This window comes from Phascolarctos cinereus, unplaced genomic scaffold (genome assembly GCF_003287225.1).
Source record: "Phascolarctos cinereus isolate Bilbo 61053 unplaced genomic scaffold, phaCin_HiC Scaffold_2;HRSCAF=192, whole genome shotgun sequence".
In the NCBI taxonomy this organism is placed as follows: Eukaryota; Metazoa; Chordata; class Mammalia; order Diprotodontia; family Phascolarctidae; genus Phascolarctos; species Phascolarctos cinereus.
In genome coordinates this window covers 121,770,165-121,789,024 of record NW_027555625.1, presented here as the reverse complement: position 1 = coordinate 121,789,024, position 18,860 = coordinate 121,770,165, and the positions used below count along the sequence as shown (strand labels likewise).

General features: G+C 41.4%; 1 protein-coding gene across 1 annotated transcript; it reads left to right on the top strand.

The window, feature by feature from the left end:
* Positions 1–2,372: 2,372 nt before the first annotated feature.
* PRND (prion like protein doppel) lies at positions 2,373–10,974 on the top strand. Its single transcript, XM_020985514.2, has 2 exons — positions 2,373–2,476; positions 8,589–10,974. Exons 1-2 carry the CDS (start codon positions 2,404–2,406, stop codon positions 9,137–9,139), a joined length of 624 nt encoding a protein of 207 aa, XP_020841173.1. The 5' UTR covers positions 2,373–2,403; the 3' UTR covers positions 9,140–10,974.
* Positions 10,975–18,860: the final 7,886 nt, after the last annotated feature.

Below are 18,860 nucleotides of genomic sequence, written 5' to 3'. Positions count from 1 at the left end.
TACACACACAAACACATACTCATATGTATAAATGTATATGTATATGTATATATGTATATGTGTGTATAGGATATTAGATACCTATCAGAGATGCTTGGTGCAAAGAATTTTTCCCCAGTTTATTACTTCCCTTTTGATCCTTGTAACCCTAATTTTTTCTCATATTTTCTAGTTTCATATAATTGAAATTGTTGTTAATCTTTTGTGATCTCTATTCCATGTTTGTTTAAAAATTTTTCCCTGACCTTCTACCCCGGCCACAGTCATAAAAGGTACCAGATCTCATTTTCTTCTCATTTTTAAATGGTGTGACCTTTAATGTTCAGGTCATGTTTGCAATAACATCGCAAAAATGAATAACTTTGAAAGACTTGAGAACTCTGATCAACACAATGACCAACTATGATTCCAGAGTACCAGTGATGAAGAATACTACCCATCTGCTGAGAGAGGCAATATGCTAAATGTGCAGAATGAGAAAAACATTTTTAGATAGCTGATATGGCTATTTGTTTTGTTTTACTATGTCTTTTGTTAAAAGAATTTTGTTTTCTCTTTCTTTCCTTTTTTTCAGCGACGGGATATGAAAGGGAGAAAAAATAAGTGGTTTTTAATTTTTAAAAGTTTAATAAAAAATTCAGATCACACATCCACTATGAACTTACTGTAGTATATATTGTAGGATGTTTGTGTAAACCTAATTTCGGCCAAACTGCTTTCTAGTGTTCCCAGTTTTTCTAGTTTACTTGTCAAATGGTAAGTTCTTCCTAATGTAATTTATACTCTTGAATTTACTGAACACTGAATTATTGAGTTCAATTATTTCTAATTCTTCCTTATCTCATTGTTTCCATGGATTTATTCTTTTTTTTAACTCATACCAAATAGTTTTGGTGATTGCTGCTTTATAAGATCTGGAAGTATCACTGGGGATAGAAGTCTTAGAAAACCTATGATAATCATTGTCAATCAGAGGAGATGACAATAATTATTAGGTGTTTAAGATTTCTTTTTTCTTTGGGGGGGTTCAGAGGTGGGGTGAGATATTTTAAGCCCCTGTTTCCTTGTAGTTACATAGCAGCCAGAACATTTAGAAAACCTTGAAAATAGTTATGTGGTTGTTTTACAGGTAGCAGGAAAGAGAAAAAGTGGGAAATTGATTCACATCCCACAGTTAGCTTAAGAGGAGGGGAGCCCAGGTCAAAAAGCTGGACCAGACAACCATGCAGACAGGTAAATCAAGCCATGGGGCTCACAAGAGAGAATAAAGTGGAGCATGGGCAACTGACCTGGAATGGAGGAGTAATTATAAGGTTTTCATTCTGGCAACATCATAGAAGGATCAGATTTAAAGTTGGGAGCAATCTTGGAAATCTTCAAAGAGGCAGCTAGGTGGTACAATGGATAGAGAGAGTTGGCCATGGAGTCAGGAAGATCTGAGGTCAAATCTGACCCCAGAGAATATCTCAGTAGTTCAGATCAGGTCTCACCAGCTGTGTGATATAGTACCTGAGCAAGGCATTGATGCTCCATCTGTCTCATCTGAAAAATGGGAATAGTAGTAGCATCTAACACAGCTGTTGTTAGAATTAAATGAAATCACATTTGTAAAGCATTTTGCAAATCCTGAAAGTGCTTTGTAAATGCTATTTTTAAAAATAATTTTATAGATGAAGGAAGGAAGACCCAGAGATGAGAAGTTATTTGTTCCATGTCATGTAGGTTTGCAATTGTTCAGTTGTGTTTGACTCCTGGTGACCCCATGTGGGGTTTTCTTGGCAAAGATACTGGAGTGGTTTATCATTTCCTTCTCCAGCTCATTTTGCAGTTGAGGAAATTAAGGCAAATAAGGTTAAGTGACTTGCCCAGGGTCTGGGATTCAAACCCAAGTCTTTTGATGGCAATGTTAGTGCTGCCTGCTGTGCCCCAAACCAGACCACTGGGAAGTTTCCAGGGACAGTAGGCTCTCCTGACCCTCCCAAAGTGGTTAAAGAACTAACTGGTGACCACATAGACTGCCTGGTAAATATCCAATGGCCCTTTATAAGTGGCCCTAAGTCCTAACACAACCTGGTCATTCAACAGCAATTTTAAAATAATAACCTGCTTGAGGAATTAATGGGGAAAGTATTTTCTTTTAACTATTCTTATTCTTACTTCCATGAAGGAGATTGAAATATGAGATGCATTTTTCTCTTGACACATGCTAAAGTTCATACAAATCTCATAGTCTTCAAAGAGGAAGTAATGAGAATGTCCATCTGGAGTCTGGACAAATAGGGAACCACCTAGAGACTTCCGGATTGGTACTACTAGGAAGTGAATAATAGCATACCATATTTGGAGATGAGTATCAGTGCCACCTCCTTCTCCTGCTATATAGTTGTTGAGTTGCAACTGATAATGAACCAGTTCTGTGGGGAGAATTTTACTTCTTCTGGCTCCCAAGGCAACCTGTTACAACAACAAATAAAAGGTAAGTGGTAACAAACCTAGAGATTGGCAACAGGACTACCTGGTATCCCAAAAGGCTAAGGCAATCTCAGGCTCTGTTGCCAGATGGAGGGATGGTATCCAGAATGAAGATCATAGTTGCACTGTTTTCTGTTCTGGTCAAACCATAGTCAGAAGATTATATGTAGCTCTGGCAATGTTTGAGTAAGGGTATTAACAAATTGAAATATAGGTAAAGCTGTTTGAGGAGGAATTTGAGGTGACATAAAACTACGTTATTCAAAAATCCTTTGAAGAAGTAGGGATGTTTAGTGTAAAAGGAGAAGGTTCTAGAGAGACAGGCTAGCCATCATCAACCATTTCTAGGGCTGTGATATGGAAAAATAAATCAGTTTGTTTTGCTTGGCCCCAAAGGGAAGGGCAAGCAACAAGGTAGAAGTTTGCTGATTTTGGTTCTATATGTAGAAAAATTTCCTAACTTGTCCTAAAGCACTCTGGATTGCCTTGGAAGGTAAAGAATTCCCTTTCTCTGGAGATCTTTAAGGAGAGGTTAGATGATCTCCCATCAGGGATCTCAGAGAAAGGATTCCTGTGCAGGGATGGGTTGGACTAGAGGGTTGCTGAGGTTCCTATAAGCTCTGAGGTTCTATCAATCTATCCTATATGCTCCAGAGGCTTATTGCTTGTTTCAAATGGATTCTCTCCCTTTGGAGAAAACCACAGAGTGCTTCAGTTTCAGTTCTTACTACCCATAACTGACAACTAGGTTGGTGAGAGCCTTTTGTTCTCTTCTGAAAAAGTGCAATAATCCTCTGGGAAGTGGATCTGTATTTGTGTTTTCAGCTATTGGGGGAAAAAATGGTCCTTTGGCTGTTTTTCTTTTTTTTTTTCCCCAAGTCCTTGTACTTGAAAAAGGCTTACTTTTAAATTCTCCTGGAAGTTTTTTATGCAAATGGTTGTATAATGGGTCAATTATCTCATTATTAATATTTATCCTGCCGAGTGGGTGCAGAATCATTATGTGGGGTGTGACCGCCTATTTCATCTTTTCTGAGGTACATGAAAGTAATTTTCATGTCTTGGTCTATAGACATCCAGTCAGTTTTCACCTTGATTAGAGGTTTGAAGCCCCTTGGTAAATACTTCAAGAGAACTGACATTTATGTGTATTCTCATGAGTCAAACGGATTGGAATGGAAATGAATGCAATGAACCAAGGCAAAACCAAGGCGGGGAGGCTGAATGCTGTTGATAAACTCTAGCTTCTCCCTCCATTAGTAAACACAGGGAAGAACTTAGAGAGAAAACACTTTCTCAAATGTCTACTGACTTATCTGAGGTCAATCCTCACTAGCCATCATTAACCCTGGGTACATCAACTAGATATCTCCAGTCCAACACAGATAAATCAAGCCCAACTTTGGAGTTCTGTGATGCAGTTTGCTAAATATCAGCCATGTTTCCATTTTGCCAGAATACAAAATACTGGCCCAGGAAGAAACACACAGGCATTCCACAAAAGGAAGAATCACCAAACACAGTAGCGGACTTCCACCCTCCAGGACCTCAGCATTTTATAAGAAACATGACTCTGCTATAACCTTATGTTCAATGGATTGTGGTCCTGGTTTCTAATAAGTAGCACGAAAATCTTGTATGTTCTTAATGAAGGGAAGGTAGGTAGCTCTGTGGACAGGACACTGGGCTTGGAATCAGGATGATATGTTCGTGAGTTCAAATCTGTTACCCTTGGCAAGTCACTTAACCCTGTTTAGCTCCATTTTCTCATCTATAAAATGAGCTGGAGAAGAAAATGGCAAACTACTGCAGTATCTTTGCTAAGAAAATCCAGATGGACTGAAACAACTGAACAACATATTCTTTAATGGTGGCTATAGCTGGCTAAAAATAAAGCTAGAGGTATGGGGGGAAATGGCCCATTCACGAGGTGGCAGCTGAATTCTGATGCTCTGTAGCTATTCTCAGGAAGGATTTACCTTCTCCTTGCCCACACATATCAGTGGTATCCATTTTAAGAAGGACATTGACAAGTTGGGACTCAACAAGAGGAATGAGAACAAGATGGTAGAAAGAATGTAGTCCATGCCATGAGGAAATCAGTTGAAAGAAAAGAGGATAATAGCATGGCAAAGAGAAGACTTAGGGGGCAGGAGAGATCATAAGAGCTGTGTACAAATATTCAAAGATTATTATGTGGAAGAGAGAAGTAATGAGTAGAAGTTGCAGAGAGAGATTTCAGCTCAATTAAATTAAACAATTACTCAATATGTGCCATGTATAAGGCTAGATGTTAGGAACACAAGACAAAAATGAAACAGTCCTTGCCCTCAAGGAGCTTAAATTCTATTTTCTAGTAAGTAAGGCTATCTGAAAGTGGAAGGAGCCATAGTGAGAGACAGTTAATTCCCCTGCTAATGGATGTCTTTTTTTCCTGGGTATTTAATAATCAATTTATTAATTATGGCTAGCAAATAATCAGTAAATTGAGATCAGCGGTTCTCTCAGAAACTGAAGACCACACTCCACACAGAACATTGAATGCTTAAAAGCCTCTTGGAAAAGGGGGTTTCCCTGAGGGTAGAAATCAACTCTAATTGGTTAATAATCAATGAGGGGGTGGACGTAATAATGAGGAGGTGGGCAAAAAGTCTTCAATTTCTAATGGAGGTTTTTACCCAGAATCTGGAGGCCCCCTTGCTGGAGATCATAGTATCATACAGATAGAGCTCAAAAAGACCTCAGGGGTCATCTAGTTCAAACCTCTCATTTTACAGATGAGGAAATTCAGGCCTAGGGAGGTTAAGTGACTTGCCTGAGGTCATACATGTCAAGGTACATGTCAGAGGCAGGATTTGAACCCCACATTCTTTGACTCCAAGGTCAGTCTCTTTCCACTGTATTACCCTATTGTATTGTAGACAGGTTTCCTGTTCAGATGAAGCTTAGACTAAATGACTTCTAAGGTCCCTTTCAACTCTGAGATTCTGTGATTCTAAGTATTCCTTAAAATTAGTCCACTGGTGTTTCCTTCTCAATGTTCACATGTGCTTACTTTATTTTTTATCTTGAGAACCAGCTGCACATTTTGCCATAGAACTTAGGCTGCAAAGTGATTCCAGTGGATAGCGTATGTTGGTATTTATTCCCTATTTATTCAAAAAATAGAAGTGGGCCATCCTATGGAATAACCTGCCTGGGGTATGTATTACCTCCCCTAAAGTCCTCTTTCAATGCCTGACAGTGATGCAGAGATGACCCTTGTGTTCTTGAGGGCTATGCCAGTGGAGGACATATTCCGGCAGGTCCTAATAACCTGGGAATTATTGGTATTACTGCAGAAGGCAAAACGACCCTTCCAGTCCCTCAGGCTCACAACCTAAGAGTCATCCTGGACTCCTCATCATCTCTCACCCCCCACATCCAAGCTGTTACCAAGCCTGGTGATTTCACCTTTGCAACATCTCTCCAATAAGCCCCCTTCTCTCCTCTGACCCTGTCACCACTCCGGTGCAGGCCTTCACTACCTCATACCTGGACTATTGCAATAACTGGCTGGGTCTGCCTGCCTCAAGTCTCCCACTGCTTCAATCCGTCCTCCATTCAGCCACTTGAGTGATTTTCCTAATGTGCAGGTCCAACCACGTCAACTCCCAACCTCAGTCACTCACACATTCAGTAAACTCGAGTGGCTTCCTGTTGTCTCTAGGATTAAATACAACAATCCATGAGCAGTAGGAGCTGTTCCACTGGGGACCCAACTGTCTAGTTCTAGTTGGGCAATGCAGCTCCTTCCTTCCTTCCTTCCTTCACTCCTTCCCTTCTCTCCCTCCCTGCTTTCTTCTCTCCCTCTGTCCACATAGGGTAGCATACACTTACCTGCAAGTGCTCTGCTCAAAGAAATATAAATTTTGAGTGAAGAAACCTTGCAAGATATCTTGGAGTTTAGGGGCTAGATTTCTTTTTTTAAGGACCGTGACTTAAACCTAAATCACTCTAACTCTCACTGATGGGCCAACAATAGGTCCCAGCCCAAGCCTACCTTGCTTAGAGTTTGGGTTCTGATGGCTCAGAGTGAATGTAAATAGCAGTTGTTTCTGTTTTGGCCAGAAACCCTAAGGGTCTTCCTCTCCTAGATTGATTTTTTTTTTTGACTAGGTAAAAGAGGCCATTTTTTGCCTCTTTTCTTACCAAGACTTAATCACTGAATGGGTGTTGCCTCAGACAAACTGAGATCTGGGAAAGACCTTATCTTAAAAAGGCCAAGGTCTCTGCTGCATCAAGGCATCTCCAGTCATCCTGGCCACTGGACCCAGATGGCTCTGGAGGAGAAAGTGATTCTGGTGACTTTGCACAGCCCTGCCTCACTTAAATCCGATTCACTGGCATCACCTCCCTGATGTCATGGGGTCCTCCTTGAGAACGAAGGACAAACAATAACCACCCTAGTTGCTATTCCATAGTTACACAATGTTTCAGAATAGCATTTTTATCTACCTTTGTCTTCCACTCAGGCCATGAAGAATGCCCTTTAGAAAGAGGAAAACAGCGGCCAAGCTTCAGCAGAGCCTCCGCCTAACTCATTTCTCACTCCATCCACATTAGCCAGCACAGACAGGATCGTTCACATTTTGAGATCAGTTTAAGCCCGCCAAAGCTCTCCTCTCACAACAACCAGGCAAGGCAGGTGTTCTACTCCCCATTTTACAAATGAGGAAGTTGATGCTCTGGTTTGAAGTGATTTGCCCGTGATCGCATTCAGTTCTAGTCAACAAATGTTTATTAAGCACCTACTATGTGCAAGGCCCTGCATACAACTCTAGGGACACAAAGTCAAAAATGAAAAAGAAGCTGCCCTTAAGGAGTTTATATCATACTGGTGATAGCGGGGTAGCCCAACCTGGAGTCAGGAAGACCTGAGTTCAAATCCAGCCTCTGTGTGAGTCACCTGGACAAGTCATGTCACTTCTGTCAGCCTTTGTTACTTCTGCCAGCCTTTGTTTCCTCATCTGTAAAATGGACATAATAATAGTACCTAGGTCAAAAGATTGTTGTGAGGATCAAAGGAGATAATAATTATAAAGCACTTAGCACAGTGCCTGGCACACAGCAATCACTATACAAATGACAGCTATTATTATTTGCACAAATAAGTTCAATACAGTATAGGAATTCAAGTAGGCAAGGGGAGAGATCAGAGGTGGCTAGAAGCAGCAGAGCCCATACTTGAATCTAAGTCTTTTTTTTTTTCCCGAGGCAACCCAGGTTGAGGGACTTGCCCAGGGTCACACAAGTAGTAAGCATTTGAGACTGGACTGGAACTCAGGTCTTCCTGACTCCAGGTATGGCTCTTCATCCGCTGTGCCACCCAGAAGTTCCACCTAAGTCTTTTAACTCTGTGAGGGATGAGCGAAGTCTACTCAAGGGTTAAGGAAGAGGGGGGACAAACGACTTGAAATCTACATTAACATTTGCTTGTTGAGCAAAAGTTTTTGCCTTTGCCCCCGGTGGCATCCCAGCACATCCTGCTATCTAAGTTGCAGGCATCCTTCTCTGCTTGACCTTTTTCCCCTTTAGCACCCTGACTTTGTAAGTGGTTGTTAAAAGAATGTTGTAAAACTCTGTATCTGGATAAAGCAGGCAGAATTCTGTTGCTCCTAGACAGATCCTTTAGAATAGATTGTGCACCCTACTTACTGACCAATCAGGAGTAGGGGAAGTGTAGGTAAGGGAAGAGGTGCAGGGTCTCAAAACTGTATATAGTCTTTGTTCTTGTCCACCCTCCTCCACTTGCTATTCTGAGTGACGTGGAGGCTGAGTCCTTTCTCGCGAGAAAGCAAATAAAACTTTTCTCTGCTTTTCTAAAACAGTCTCCGATCTCAACTACAGTGGTGTTGCACATGACTCCAAGTTTTGGAAACTTTCCATTAAATCATACTCATTATAGTACAATCAATTAATATTTTAATAACATAAAAATATTTATTAAGTGCCTACATCCAGGGCCCTATGCTATGTTCTGAAATTACTAATCTAGCTCTTTCCACTGCTGGGAGGGAATATCTCATAGTTTACAAGATTAAGGAAAATTAACTATGACTTTTTTGTACTTTCAGGTTTTTATACAATGAGGAGACCTCTGGGGAGTTGGTGGACAGCCATTTTCTTTGCCTTACTCATTAGTGATCTCTCCTTGGTCAAGGCCAAAGGTACAAGGCAGAGGAACAAGTCAAATAGAAAAAGCCTGCAAACCAATCGGGCTAACCCAACCACAGCCCAGCCACCCAAGAGACTTCAGGGGGCTTTCATCAGGCAAGGCAGAAAGCTTTCCATTGACTTTGGGGAGGAGGGCAATAGCTACTATGAGGCCCATTACCAACTGTTCCCTGACGAAATCCATTATGTCGGGTGTGCTGAGTCCAATGTAACAAAGGCTATCTTCATCAGCAACTGTGTGAATGCCACCCACACAGCCAACAAGCTGGAGCCTCTAGAGGAAAAAGACGCAACTGATATTCACTTGAGGGTGATGGAGCAATTAATAATGGAATTATGTGCCCTCAAGCATTGTGAATTTGGGACAGAGACAGGAGCTGGCCTTAAGGTCTCTTTAGACCAATCTGTTATGATCTACCTGGTGATTCTGGCTTGCTTTATAGTGAAATAAGCAAGCTCAAAGCCTGACAAGGAAAGATAATAAGCAAGGCAGCCACAAAGACCAAGTTATCCTGGACCCCCTTCCTGCTCTCACAAACCTATCCCTCCCTTAAAAAAACAAAACAAAACAAAAACAAAACAACCAAAAAAAACAAAAACAAAAACAAAAAATAAAAAACTACCAAAATAGTAGTGAGTGTTGGCATGTCATAGGCAATATTCATTCCATCCTTAACATATTCCATCCTCTCCACTCTAATGTCCTTCAGGATGCTTTCCTACTACAGAGGTGATTCTGGGTCCTCAAAGGCTAGGCCAGCAGAATCCAAGATCCGTCAGGTTTTACCAAGATGAAAAGAATTCAAGCATTGACTCAGTAACAGGTTGTGTCCATATCCAAGGACCAGCCTGGCTTAGTCTAAAGAGTCTCATTGCCAGAAGGCTGGCCACCACATGATAACTCCTTTTGGTCACAGAAACTATTGAAGGCTGCCAGCATGGTCTCGAGGTGCTGCAGTCTGCCTCAGAAGGAGATTCAATAAAAGCGTAGGTCTATTGTAATATCAAATATACGCCTAACTCCAAAATGATGGCTTGGGAGCCCTTTTAGAGAGACTTTGTTCTATCTGCCCTGGACCAATCCCATTTACCACTGGAGAAGGATGTTCGTGAGAATGACTGGGAAGAAACCGCAGTGCTTTTAAAGAGACACTAATAAGTACTACTTTTATTTAATCTGGAATAAGATCATAGACAGTGCCATAGTTTAAAAATGTCAGTACCACAAGAGACTACCCCACGGACTCTTAGTGGTTCACAAACCACATATTGAGGAAATCCAAAATATCAATTGTGCTTTAAAGTAAGTCTATTATAAAGAGCATGCATAGGTACACAGCCATGGTTATTTTTCTGGTATGATTTGCCCACTGTTTGCAGTGTTCTTACCAGGGACAAACCGGAGAAGCACTTAACGGTGGTGGCAGCTCACTCTTCCATACCCCTCACTCTTTCTCATGTTTTTATAGCATCTAGAGTGACATCTGACTAAGAGGATATGAGGACAGGTAGCCACACAAAAAGACAATCTCCAGTCTCCTGTATGCTTGGTGCACTGACGAAAGTGATTGTGTTCACTATTAACAGCCTAATCACACAGTTCATCACCAGAAACAGATTGCATAGTCACTACATTCTGCGTCCAATGCTTCTGTCTAATCCAAGGGTGCAGCTGACCGCTAAGTCTGATGGCAAAAGAGCCTCCGTGCACCGACAGCCACTAGCAGACAGCATCTAAGTTCTCTTGACTCATTTTGGTGCTCCAATTTATCATTATATTTCTGACAAAGAAATGAGCATTCATGGTCTGTGGCTGGGATTTCGAGTTCTGGATGTCTCAGTCTAGTGCTCACCACTGGGAGAACTGGTCTTTGGAGAAGAAATAATGACTTTTAAAAAAATTATCTCTAAGTGGTTGTGACAGTGAATAGTTTCAAGAACCCTTGTACAGTATATTTTCTGAACTTGCTGCCTACTCTCATTCTAAAAACAGTAGCTTAGAAACCAGACCTTAGAAGGGCAACAGATTTAACTTGCATATCATGCATTTTATGGCAGAAGATAGTTATTTCTTCAACTTTGGGCCAGTTGTTTACAATGGTTTCTCCACATGTTCTATGTACTTCACATTCTATGAAGATTAGATTCCAATAAAGATCTCAAGACTCTTTCCTGTAGAGTTCCTGGAGTCATTCTTTGTGGATTTATTGTTGAAAGTGACTAACTTCAGCTTTCCTGGCCTTCTTGTCTCCTTGTTGTGTTGACTGTTTACACAACCCTCCATCAAAGTCCTCCTCTGATGCCTCCCTCTTCCTGAGGCAGAGGTGACCCTGGATTCTCAAAGGCTCTTTCAGTGGAATCTAAATTCAGCAGATCCCCTGAAGCTAGAAACTCTTCCAGTACAGGCCGGGTGGCAGACTGTGTCTGTCATGAGAGGCCCAGTGTAGCTGAGTTCAGGGAAGTTCACTGGAAAGGGCTGACCATTAACTGGTGAAATGTGATGAGTTTTGTACCTGTGGGGGTAGTGAGATCACTTGGTAAAACTTGAAGGGCTATCAAAATGAGAATTATTGTTTTCAGGAATAGCCCTGAAGGGGGAAAGGATGGGAGAAGATGTTAAAATATGTCAAGTACAGTTGAAGGAATGATACTTTATGGGTGAAGGGAAGGGCAATCCCACTACTTTTGCCTTATTAAGGTGTGTGGAAAGTTATGGGTTGGTTGTGTGTATGAGAGTCTCAGTTCTTCTCCTCCTTCTCCTTCTCTTTCTTCTTCCCAGCTGGGAAAGTCACCTTGTTTCTCTGACCCACTAACCAGATACAACTTCCTTGGAAGAGTGTGGGAATGGGAGTGGAAGCCAATCTCTTTGATTCAATGTGCCTTTAAGATAACCCTGAACACTGTATGATAATAAATTTCAAGCTGGAAAAAACCTTAAACATCACTGACACCTTTATTTTATAGATGAGGAAACAGACCCAGGTTCAATAAGTAACTTACTTAGGGTCACATAGGGACTTAAATACTAGGATATGAACCCAAACATCTTCTACTCTACAATCCCTCCTTGCCACTCTACTACATCTTGGACTCTCATTTTCAATTAAATACAGAAGTCAGCGTTACTATACCCATAGCCCAGCTTTTGATCATTGTTTTTCTCAAATCCTGTAGTGGAAAGAGGACTACACTTGGAGTAGAAGACTGGATTCATACCCTTGCTTTCTCACTTACTGTGTGACCAGGGCCAAATACATCACTTCCTTTAGTCTCAGACTCCACATCTGTGAAATGGGGGCATGAATATTTGGCTATCTTGCAGAATAATTGTGAATAAAGTACTTGTAAACTATAAAGTACCCTAGAAGTGTAAACCATTGTTTGCAACATATCCGAGATACAGGTAAGGCCCTGTAATAATTACAAAGTGTTTATCTTGACTCTGTTACCATTACCACCACCTCCATACCTGTAAGCAGACAGTGGTTAACTCTGTTCATTCCTTTCAGCCCCTGAACTTTTATGGTTGACTTAAATACTTAAATGGATCCATAATGCTATTGATTTGGAAGTTCCTTCCAAAGATGCAGACCATAACCATGACATAAGACTCTTGTCAACTCTGTTTACACTCTTGCCTATAAATCAACTGTAAGCTGGCTAATGAATATAATCACAGAATGCTCTCAGAAGTTTGTTATCATTACTCTGCCATCTGCCCACATGCAGGCCTCTCAGGAGAGGCTGGACGCATCTCCCTCTTTTCACAGATTGACCAGACTCCGCAATCTCTACCCATGGTATTAGCGTTGATGAAGAAACAAGGGTTTGTGGCCACTGATTTCTTTTAAATAAAAGGAAACAGATAACCCATTAACAGGAGGGAAAGCAAAAGGGCAAATGGGCACAGTTTGTTGGCTACAACAGTGGCCAGTGCCAAGTGCTTTTGACTACAGAAGCAGAAAATTACTTTTTCTGCTTGGATTCCTTCTCTCTTGTGGGAAGAATGGAGAGATAAGCCTCAGAGGAATTGCTCCCTTAAAAGCACAGCATCTTTCCTCACCTCAGATGAAGAGGAGGAGGGTAATGTCTCTGAGGGGTGCTTGGATTATTTCACCAACCATTGTCCTTAATCAATGCAACAAACACCTTCATCGGCCTCAGCCCCTGCAGTTCAGCTGTTTGTTATCATCTTTCTAAAGGGAAAAGCTACATCTGAGCATTTGCCGTCTCCTTACATGGTGCCAAGGTGGAGAACACCATATAATCATCTTTACTTCTCTCTTTCCAGTCTTTCTCCCAGAATTCTCCAAGCAAACTCTCTCAGTCTCCCAGTTCTACATCAGTGATGATGCATTCTGGGAAAGTATCACATACCTCCTTGGCAATTCCAATGCAAATTTATACATGTTACATATTAACATTTGTATTACTACAGGAATGGCTTAGAGATGTCTATGGTGAACATTACGAATGGGGAATACAATTTTCCAAACTTGACTTGTTCCAGTGTTGCTCAAAGCCAAATATTGTCGAGTCTTGCCTCACAGTCCCATGTAAATAGGAGTTTCCCAGTGGGCAGTTTATGTGCTCAATTTTTATAGGCAATTAATGCCAAGAACCACAGTTCATTTAACAACATGTTCTGTAAGATTCAGAAACGTGCTTTCAATTAATGGAGAACTGACTTGTGGTCTCTTCCCCTACATTAGCTTGCACATGCACATCCAGGGAGAACATTCTCATGGGTGCTTCTCCTTTCCTTCAGGGTGAGAGCCAGTGGAAATGCTACCCAAGGTATGCCTGCATACCTGCCCAAACATGTGTATCTGTGGTCCCCTAAAACCTTGCCCAAATAAAAGGCCTAATTTACTCCTCACCCCACTGGGAATGAGGCCATAAATGTTGAATTCCCTCCTAACCACCAACAAGTTTTCCCTTCAGATGGCTAAACCTCAGTAAAGATGGAAGCTCCCAGTTAGGAGGGGGAAAAAACCCACAAGGCTTTCTAGTCCTTATCTGGTTGTTTGGGGCTTTAGGACTTTTCTGCCATGCCCCAGAAAGCTCATTATTGGGAAAACTTCATCATCCTGCAAGATTCCATCACCACTGGTACTCCATCTTATCAATACCCCTCTGATTGGAGGTTGGGGCTATAAACTCCAAACCTTCCATTTAAAAAAGGAATTGAGCTCAGATCTCATTTCTTACCTGACCGCACTACTTTGGGACTTCTCTACTATGCTCCCACTTCCCTTTCCAACTTTCTTTTCTGCGTTGTCTTCCCCAATTTGATTGTAAGCTCCCTGAGGGCAGGGACTGGTTTTTATTTCTAAATTTCTATCCCCAGCACTTAGTGCAGGACTTAATAAATATTTATTGATGGAGTGAATGAATTCATCTTCAAAATATAAAGTCCATCTATCTCTCCCTGAATTGCTACCCTTTTTGTTCCCCTGAAGCAGAAAGGACTTTTGATATCACCTAGTCCTATCTCCTTATTCCACAGATGAGGCCCCAAAAGGCAACATGCCCTGCCCAAAGTCACAATAGTAGTCAGTAGCAGAGTCACAGATTCAAACCTAGGTATCTATACTCCACATTCAATATGCATTCTACTGCACCACGTGAAAGCAGTCTCAGGCCTCCAGGAGCATTACCTGACATAAGCTCAGCAGTGTGTTTCCTAAATAAAGCTATCAGAGTAGGAGGTTGTGAGCTTGAGGCTGATGCCATGAATCCACTTAAAATTCCAGCTCTGTAGTATCTTTACTGTGCAGCAGGACCCATAGAAGCATAGCCCTTGATATCTCTCTATTCAATAGACCAAAAAAACCTGAGTTATAGATTCAGAGCTATAGCTAGGAATTCTATACACCCAAGGTCTTAGAAATAGTGAGGGAGCGATGTTCAACTGAAGCTCCAAATAGAGTGCAGATGCCCCAAATTGAGCAAAGATCGTAAACACCTGAGTGATAAAACCCTGCTGTAGTGTGCTCATAAATGTTTAACAACTGGCTCTCTGGCGGAAAAAAAGTATCCACAATATACTTTTAAGTTTAATTTGCATTATTAACATTTTCTCCAGTACTTTCTTAAGTCTAGACAATCAACAAAACAATAATAAAGCAAGCCCTGGTTTGTTGTCTTTGCCAATTTCCGGGGCAATTCCTAGTATGCTCATACAGATAATCTAACAATTAGCTCTCAAGAGCTGGTTCCAGCGTAGCTCTGGCCCTGTCCAAATGGAAACATACCCATAAGCTGGAGACCAACAGAAGAGTCTAGATTCCTATCCTCCTGCCCTAACAGTCCACACCAATGATGTTTTCAATGAACCTTCTAGTTGCAACTTTAGCATTTAAAGAAAATATCACTACTAATAGGGCATTTCCAAATGGCAACCTAAGATTCAAAGAAACATAGAAGCTCTAAGTGTGAAGGAACCTCAGTGTCATCCATGCCCTCATACTCGCTCACACTCTGGCTTTGGGTTCACACCTTATACCCCACACTCCAGGTGCTCTCTTTTCCCAGCCTTGAATACTGAGGGCTCAAAACTGTGTCATTCACTTATATCATCAGGGCTTTGTTGTTGCTGATCTGAGATACTGGAATATCCCATGAGGAGGTCACTGAATCTAACCAGCAAGAGGAAGAGAGAACTAGGATTAAAGGCTGTAAGATCCTATTGTGTCTTGTACAATAACAGCCGAATCATGAGCTTCTGAGCTCCTCCCTGTTTCTATTTCACAGGGAAAGGGAGCGCTAGGGTAATGTGAATTATTCATGGGCCATCGGGACAGTTATCCTCCTCTAAGTACACTCCAGTTCATCACTGGAGTTCCCTAACTGAATAGGATATTCTCGATGTAGGTTGACCAGCCATGCGATCCATCCCTCTCTCATTCTTCCTCTTAATTCTTCCTCTCTTAATTCAGCCCAGGTTTTTTTCATATGAACTTTAGACACAACATCTGGGAAAGTTCCCCTCAAACAAAATCATGTGAAATAAATATATTCTTGCCATCAGTTTACTTCCCATTGATACAACATAATAACTCCTTACGTTTCTCTTATTTTTCATAATTTACAAAGCAAGTTCATGTACATTGTTTCACTGAATGCTCGTAACAACCTTAGGAAGCATTTCTAAATTTATTTTATTTCAACCTTAAGAAATAAAGCAAATATTTCCATAACATAGTAGAATAGAAAAAAAAATGATTGTACATGAAATTGCAACTTTATTCCATACAACTTGCTATTCCTTTTAAATATATAATAAAGTTATCATGTAACTTTCTTCTTTTTCCTTTTTTTTATCCCTCTCCTCCCCTTGCCCTACAGATGGCTACCATTAGACACAAATATATATACATTTACATATATATGATATACATACATGATTTTACATATATATGTAAAATCATTCTACACATACTGCTATTTGTCTGTTCTTTGGATGCAGATAGCATCTTCCTTCATATGTCCTTTGTAGTTAATTTGGATATTTCTAATAGCCAAAATGACTTAGTTGGTAGGATGGGAATTTTTAGTCATTTCATAGTTGAGGAAACTGAGGCTCCAAGATAGTAGTTGACTCACTAAAGATGCCACAGAGAGCAATAGCAGAGCCAGAACTAGAACTCAGGTCTTCTGTTTGAAGTTTGGTGTTCCTTCCACTGAACATTGAACTCTGTGGCCTCTCGCCTTATGCGGCCACTTCTAGAAAGCTCCTGAATGCCCCTGACGCCACACTCCCTCACGTCATTACCCTTTGACTTTGCTGAAGTAGACCCCTGTTTCCCATGTCGGGACAGCTGCCCTCCCTGGCTTCAGACCTCTTGCCTATGCTTTGACCTTCCTTGATGCTATTGTCTGCTTTGAGGTGGTGCTCCCTTCTCCACCTCAGCAGGATTCCCATTGTTCTGTGCACTGTCTCTGGGCTGTCTCTAGTTTCTCCTCTAGCCCAGCTCACAATGGGCTAGTCCAGCCTTAGGTGAGGACACCTCCCTGACCTTCTTGCCTAGAGTTCTGCTAAGCCTCACTGCTCCAGGCTCCCCTTGGGTTAGAATAAATCAAGTGGAACTGAATTGTACAGGGGGCACCTAGGTGGTACAATGGATAGAGTGCCTGGCCTGGAGTCAGGAAGATCTGAGTTCAAATCTGGCCTCAGATACTTACTAGCTGTGTGACCCTGGGCAAGTCACTTAAGCATGTTTACCTCAGTTCCCTCATCTGTACGATGAACTGAAGGAAACAGCAAACCACTCCAACATCTTTGCCAAGAAAACCCCCAGTGGGGTGACAGAGTTGGCTAAAGCAACTGAACAACAACAGATTGTCCAGACTTAATAGCCAAGAGGGTAGTTTTACATCAAAGCAGGAAATGTCAATATCCACATTAATAAGCATTTGGTCTTGAAATGCCCATGGTGATGGCCCAGGCCAAGCACTGTAACTGTCTCATCTGACAATTCTTTACAGTGCCGGCGCAGAGTAGACACTTAATGAACACTTGCTGATTGGCTCATCAAATGCTTAAATACTACAAGGCCATGTGATTTCATCAATGTAAGCACTCTCCACCAATGCAGATTCAAAACCCCTCCATATCTCAGTAAATGGTCATCATCAGTTACTGTGGCTACAAAAATCCATCCCCTGGAGGCCAAATGTTTGGTAATAGACCTCTCCATTAAAAGAAAAATGTGACGGAGCTCAAATAACAGATGCATAGTTCATCATTGGTTCTGTACGTGAATCCTTTCCACCTAGGTAGGATGACTTGCCTCTTTGTGCTTGGCCAACATAGACCTTGAGAACCCGGAGTCACTTCTACATCACACGAGGCATCAGGGAAAGACGTTAGGAAAGGGTAATCAAATATGGGCACCAATATTCAACAAGCAGGATGGCCAACACCCTGAGGTACCAGATGAAAAAAAGCAGTTCTCCTCATCCCTACCTCCACCCACCCACCCACCATCCATACAAAAGGATTATCTACCAAGTAGCCTGGAAGATTAAAGTAACAGGAGATTGGGGAGAATGCTGCTTCGTTAGTATTTGGATAATGCCATGTGGAATCCACAGTTCCAAGAGGCTGAAAGTTCTTCCCAAAGGGGACTTCACTACTCCTAACGCCATTTTTGCAAAGAGATGAAAAGTGATATCTTGAATATTGCTAGCAGGTCCCCCTAACATCATGGAGTAAGTGACCAATGCCAATGTTATTAATCCTTTGTTCTGGATAATCATTATCATATTATTTATGAAAAACTCTTTTTCCAAGATTGAAACTATCCATTCTTACCACATGTCCTAATGGTGGGAGTTGGAAGCAGAGAAAGAATGAGGAAGTGAAGACATTGAGTCATTTGAGGGTGAACTGAACCTGACTGAGATCTTCCCATGCAGTTCTACCCATCTATTAAATACTGTATCTTCATCCCACCCACCTACACCAAGACTGAACCAGCCAGTGAAGCTCTGAACACTGAAGAACTACATGAATAAAAAGTGATGGGAGTGGCAAGAGTCTAGGAAGGTTTCGTGTAGAGCAACTGGGGGCACCTCAAAATCCAAGTCTGGTTGAAACCAAGAAACATAAGAAGTGTCTCAAAAGCTGAATTTGTTTGCTTGTTCCATTACTTAGCTCTTTCACAGATCAGTGATTTTGTCAATGTGGTTACACCTTCTATGGACACAGTTCATACCCCCTCTGTGCCTTGGTAGATGACTTTTGATCATTGCTGTGGTCAACCCTCTAGTGATGAACCCCTTCACATTTAGATAGGTTGGTCATTGGACAACAGATCAAATACTCCATCTTTCTCCTAAATACTAAGCACATTCCCATTGCTGTGGCTGAAAAGAAAAAAAAATCTGTCTCCTGATAACCAATCATTTGGGGATGAGTCTGTCTCTGAGCCTAAATTGGGATTTTAGTCAATACATATGCAGTGGCTGTCACTGGGCCTAAAAAAAAAAGGCCTAGAAGCCTTTTCATTTTGGTAAGATCTTCTAGAGGTTGGGCTCCAGTGATTCAGCCATAGAGACCCCAAGGTCATCCCCACACCGCAATGAAGAACTTCATTACTTTCTATAACACAGATTTATTTTGATATCTCATCAGGGACCAGCCAGAATTGTTTTAAACCATACAA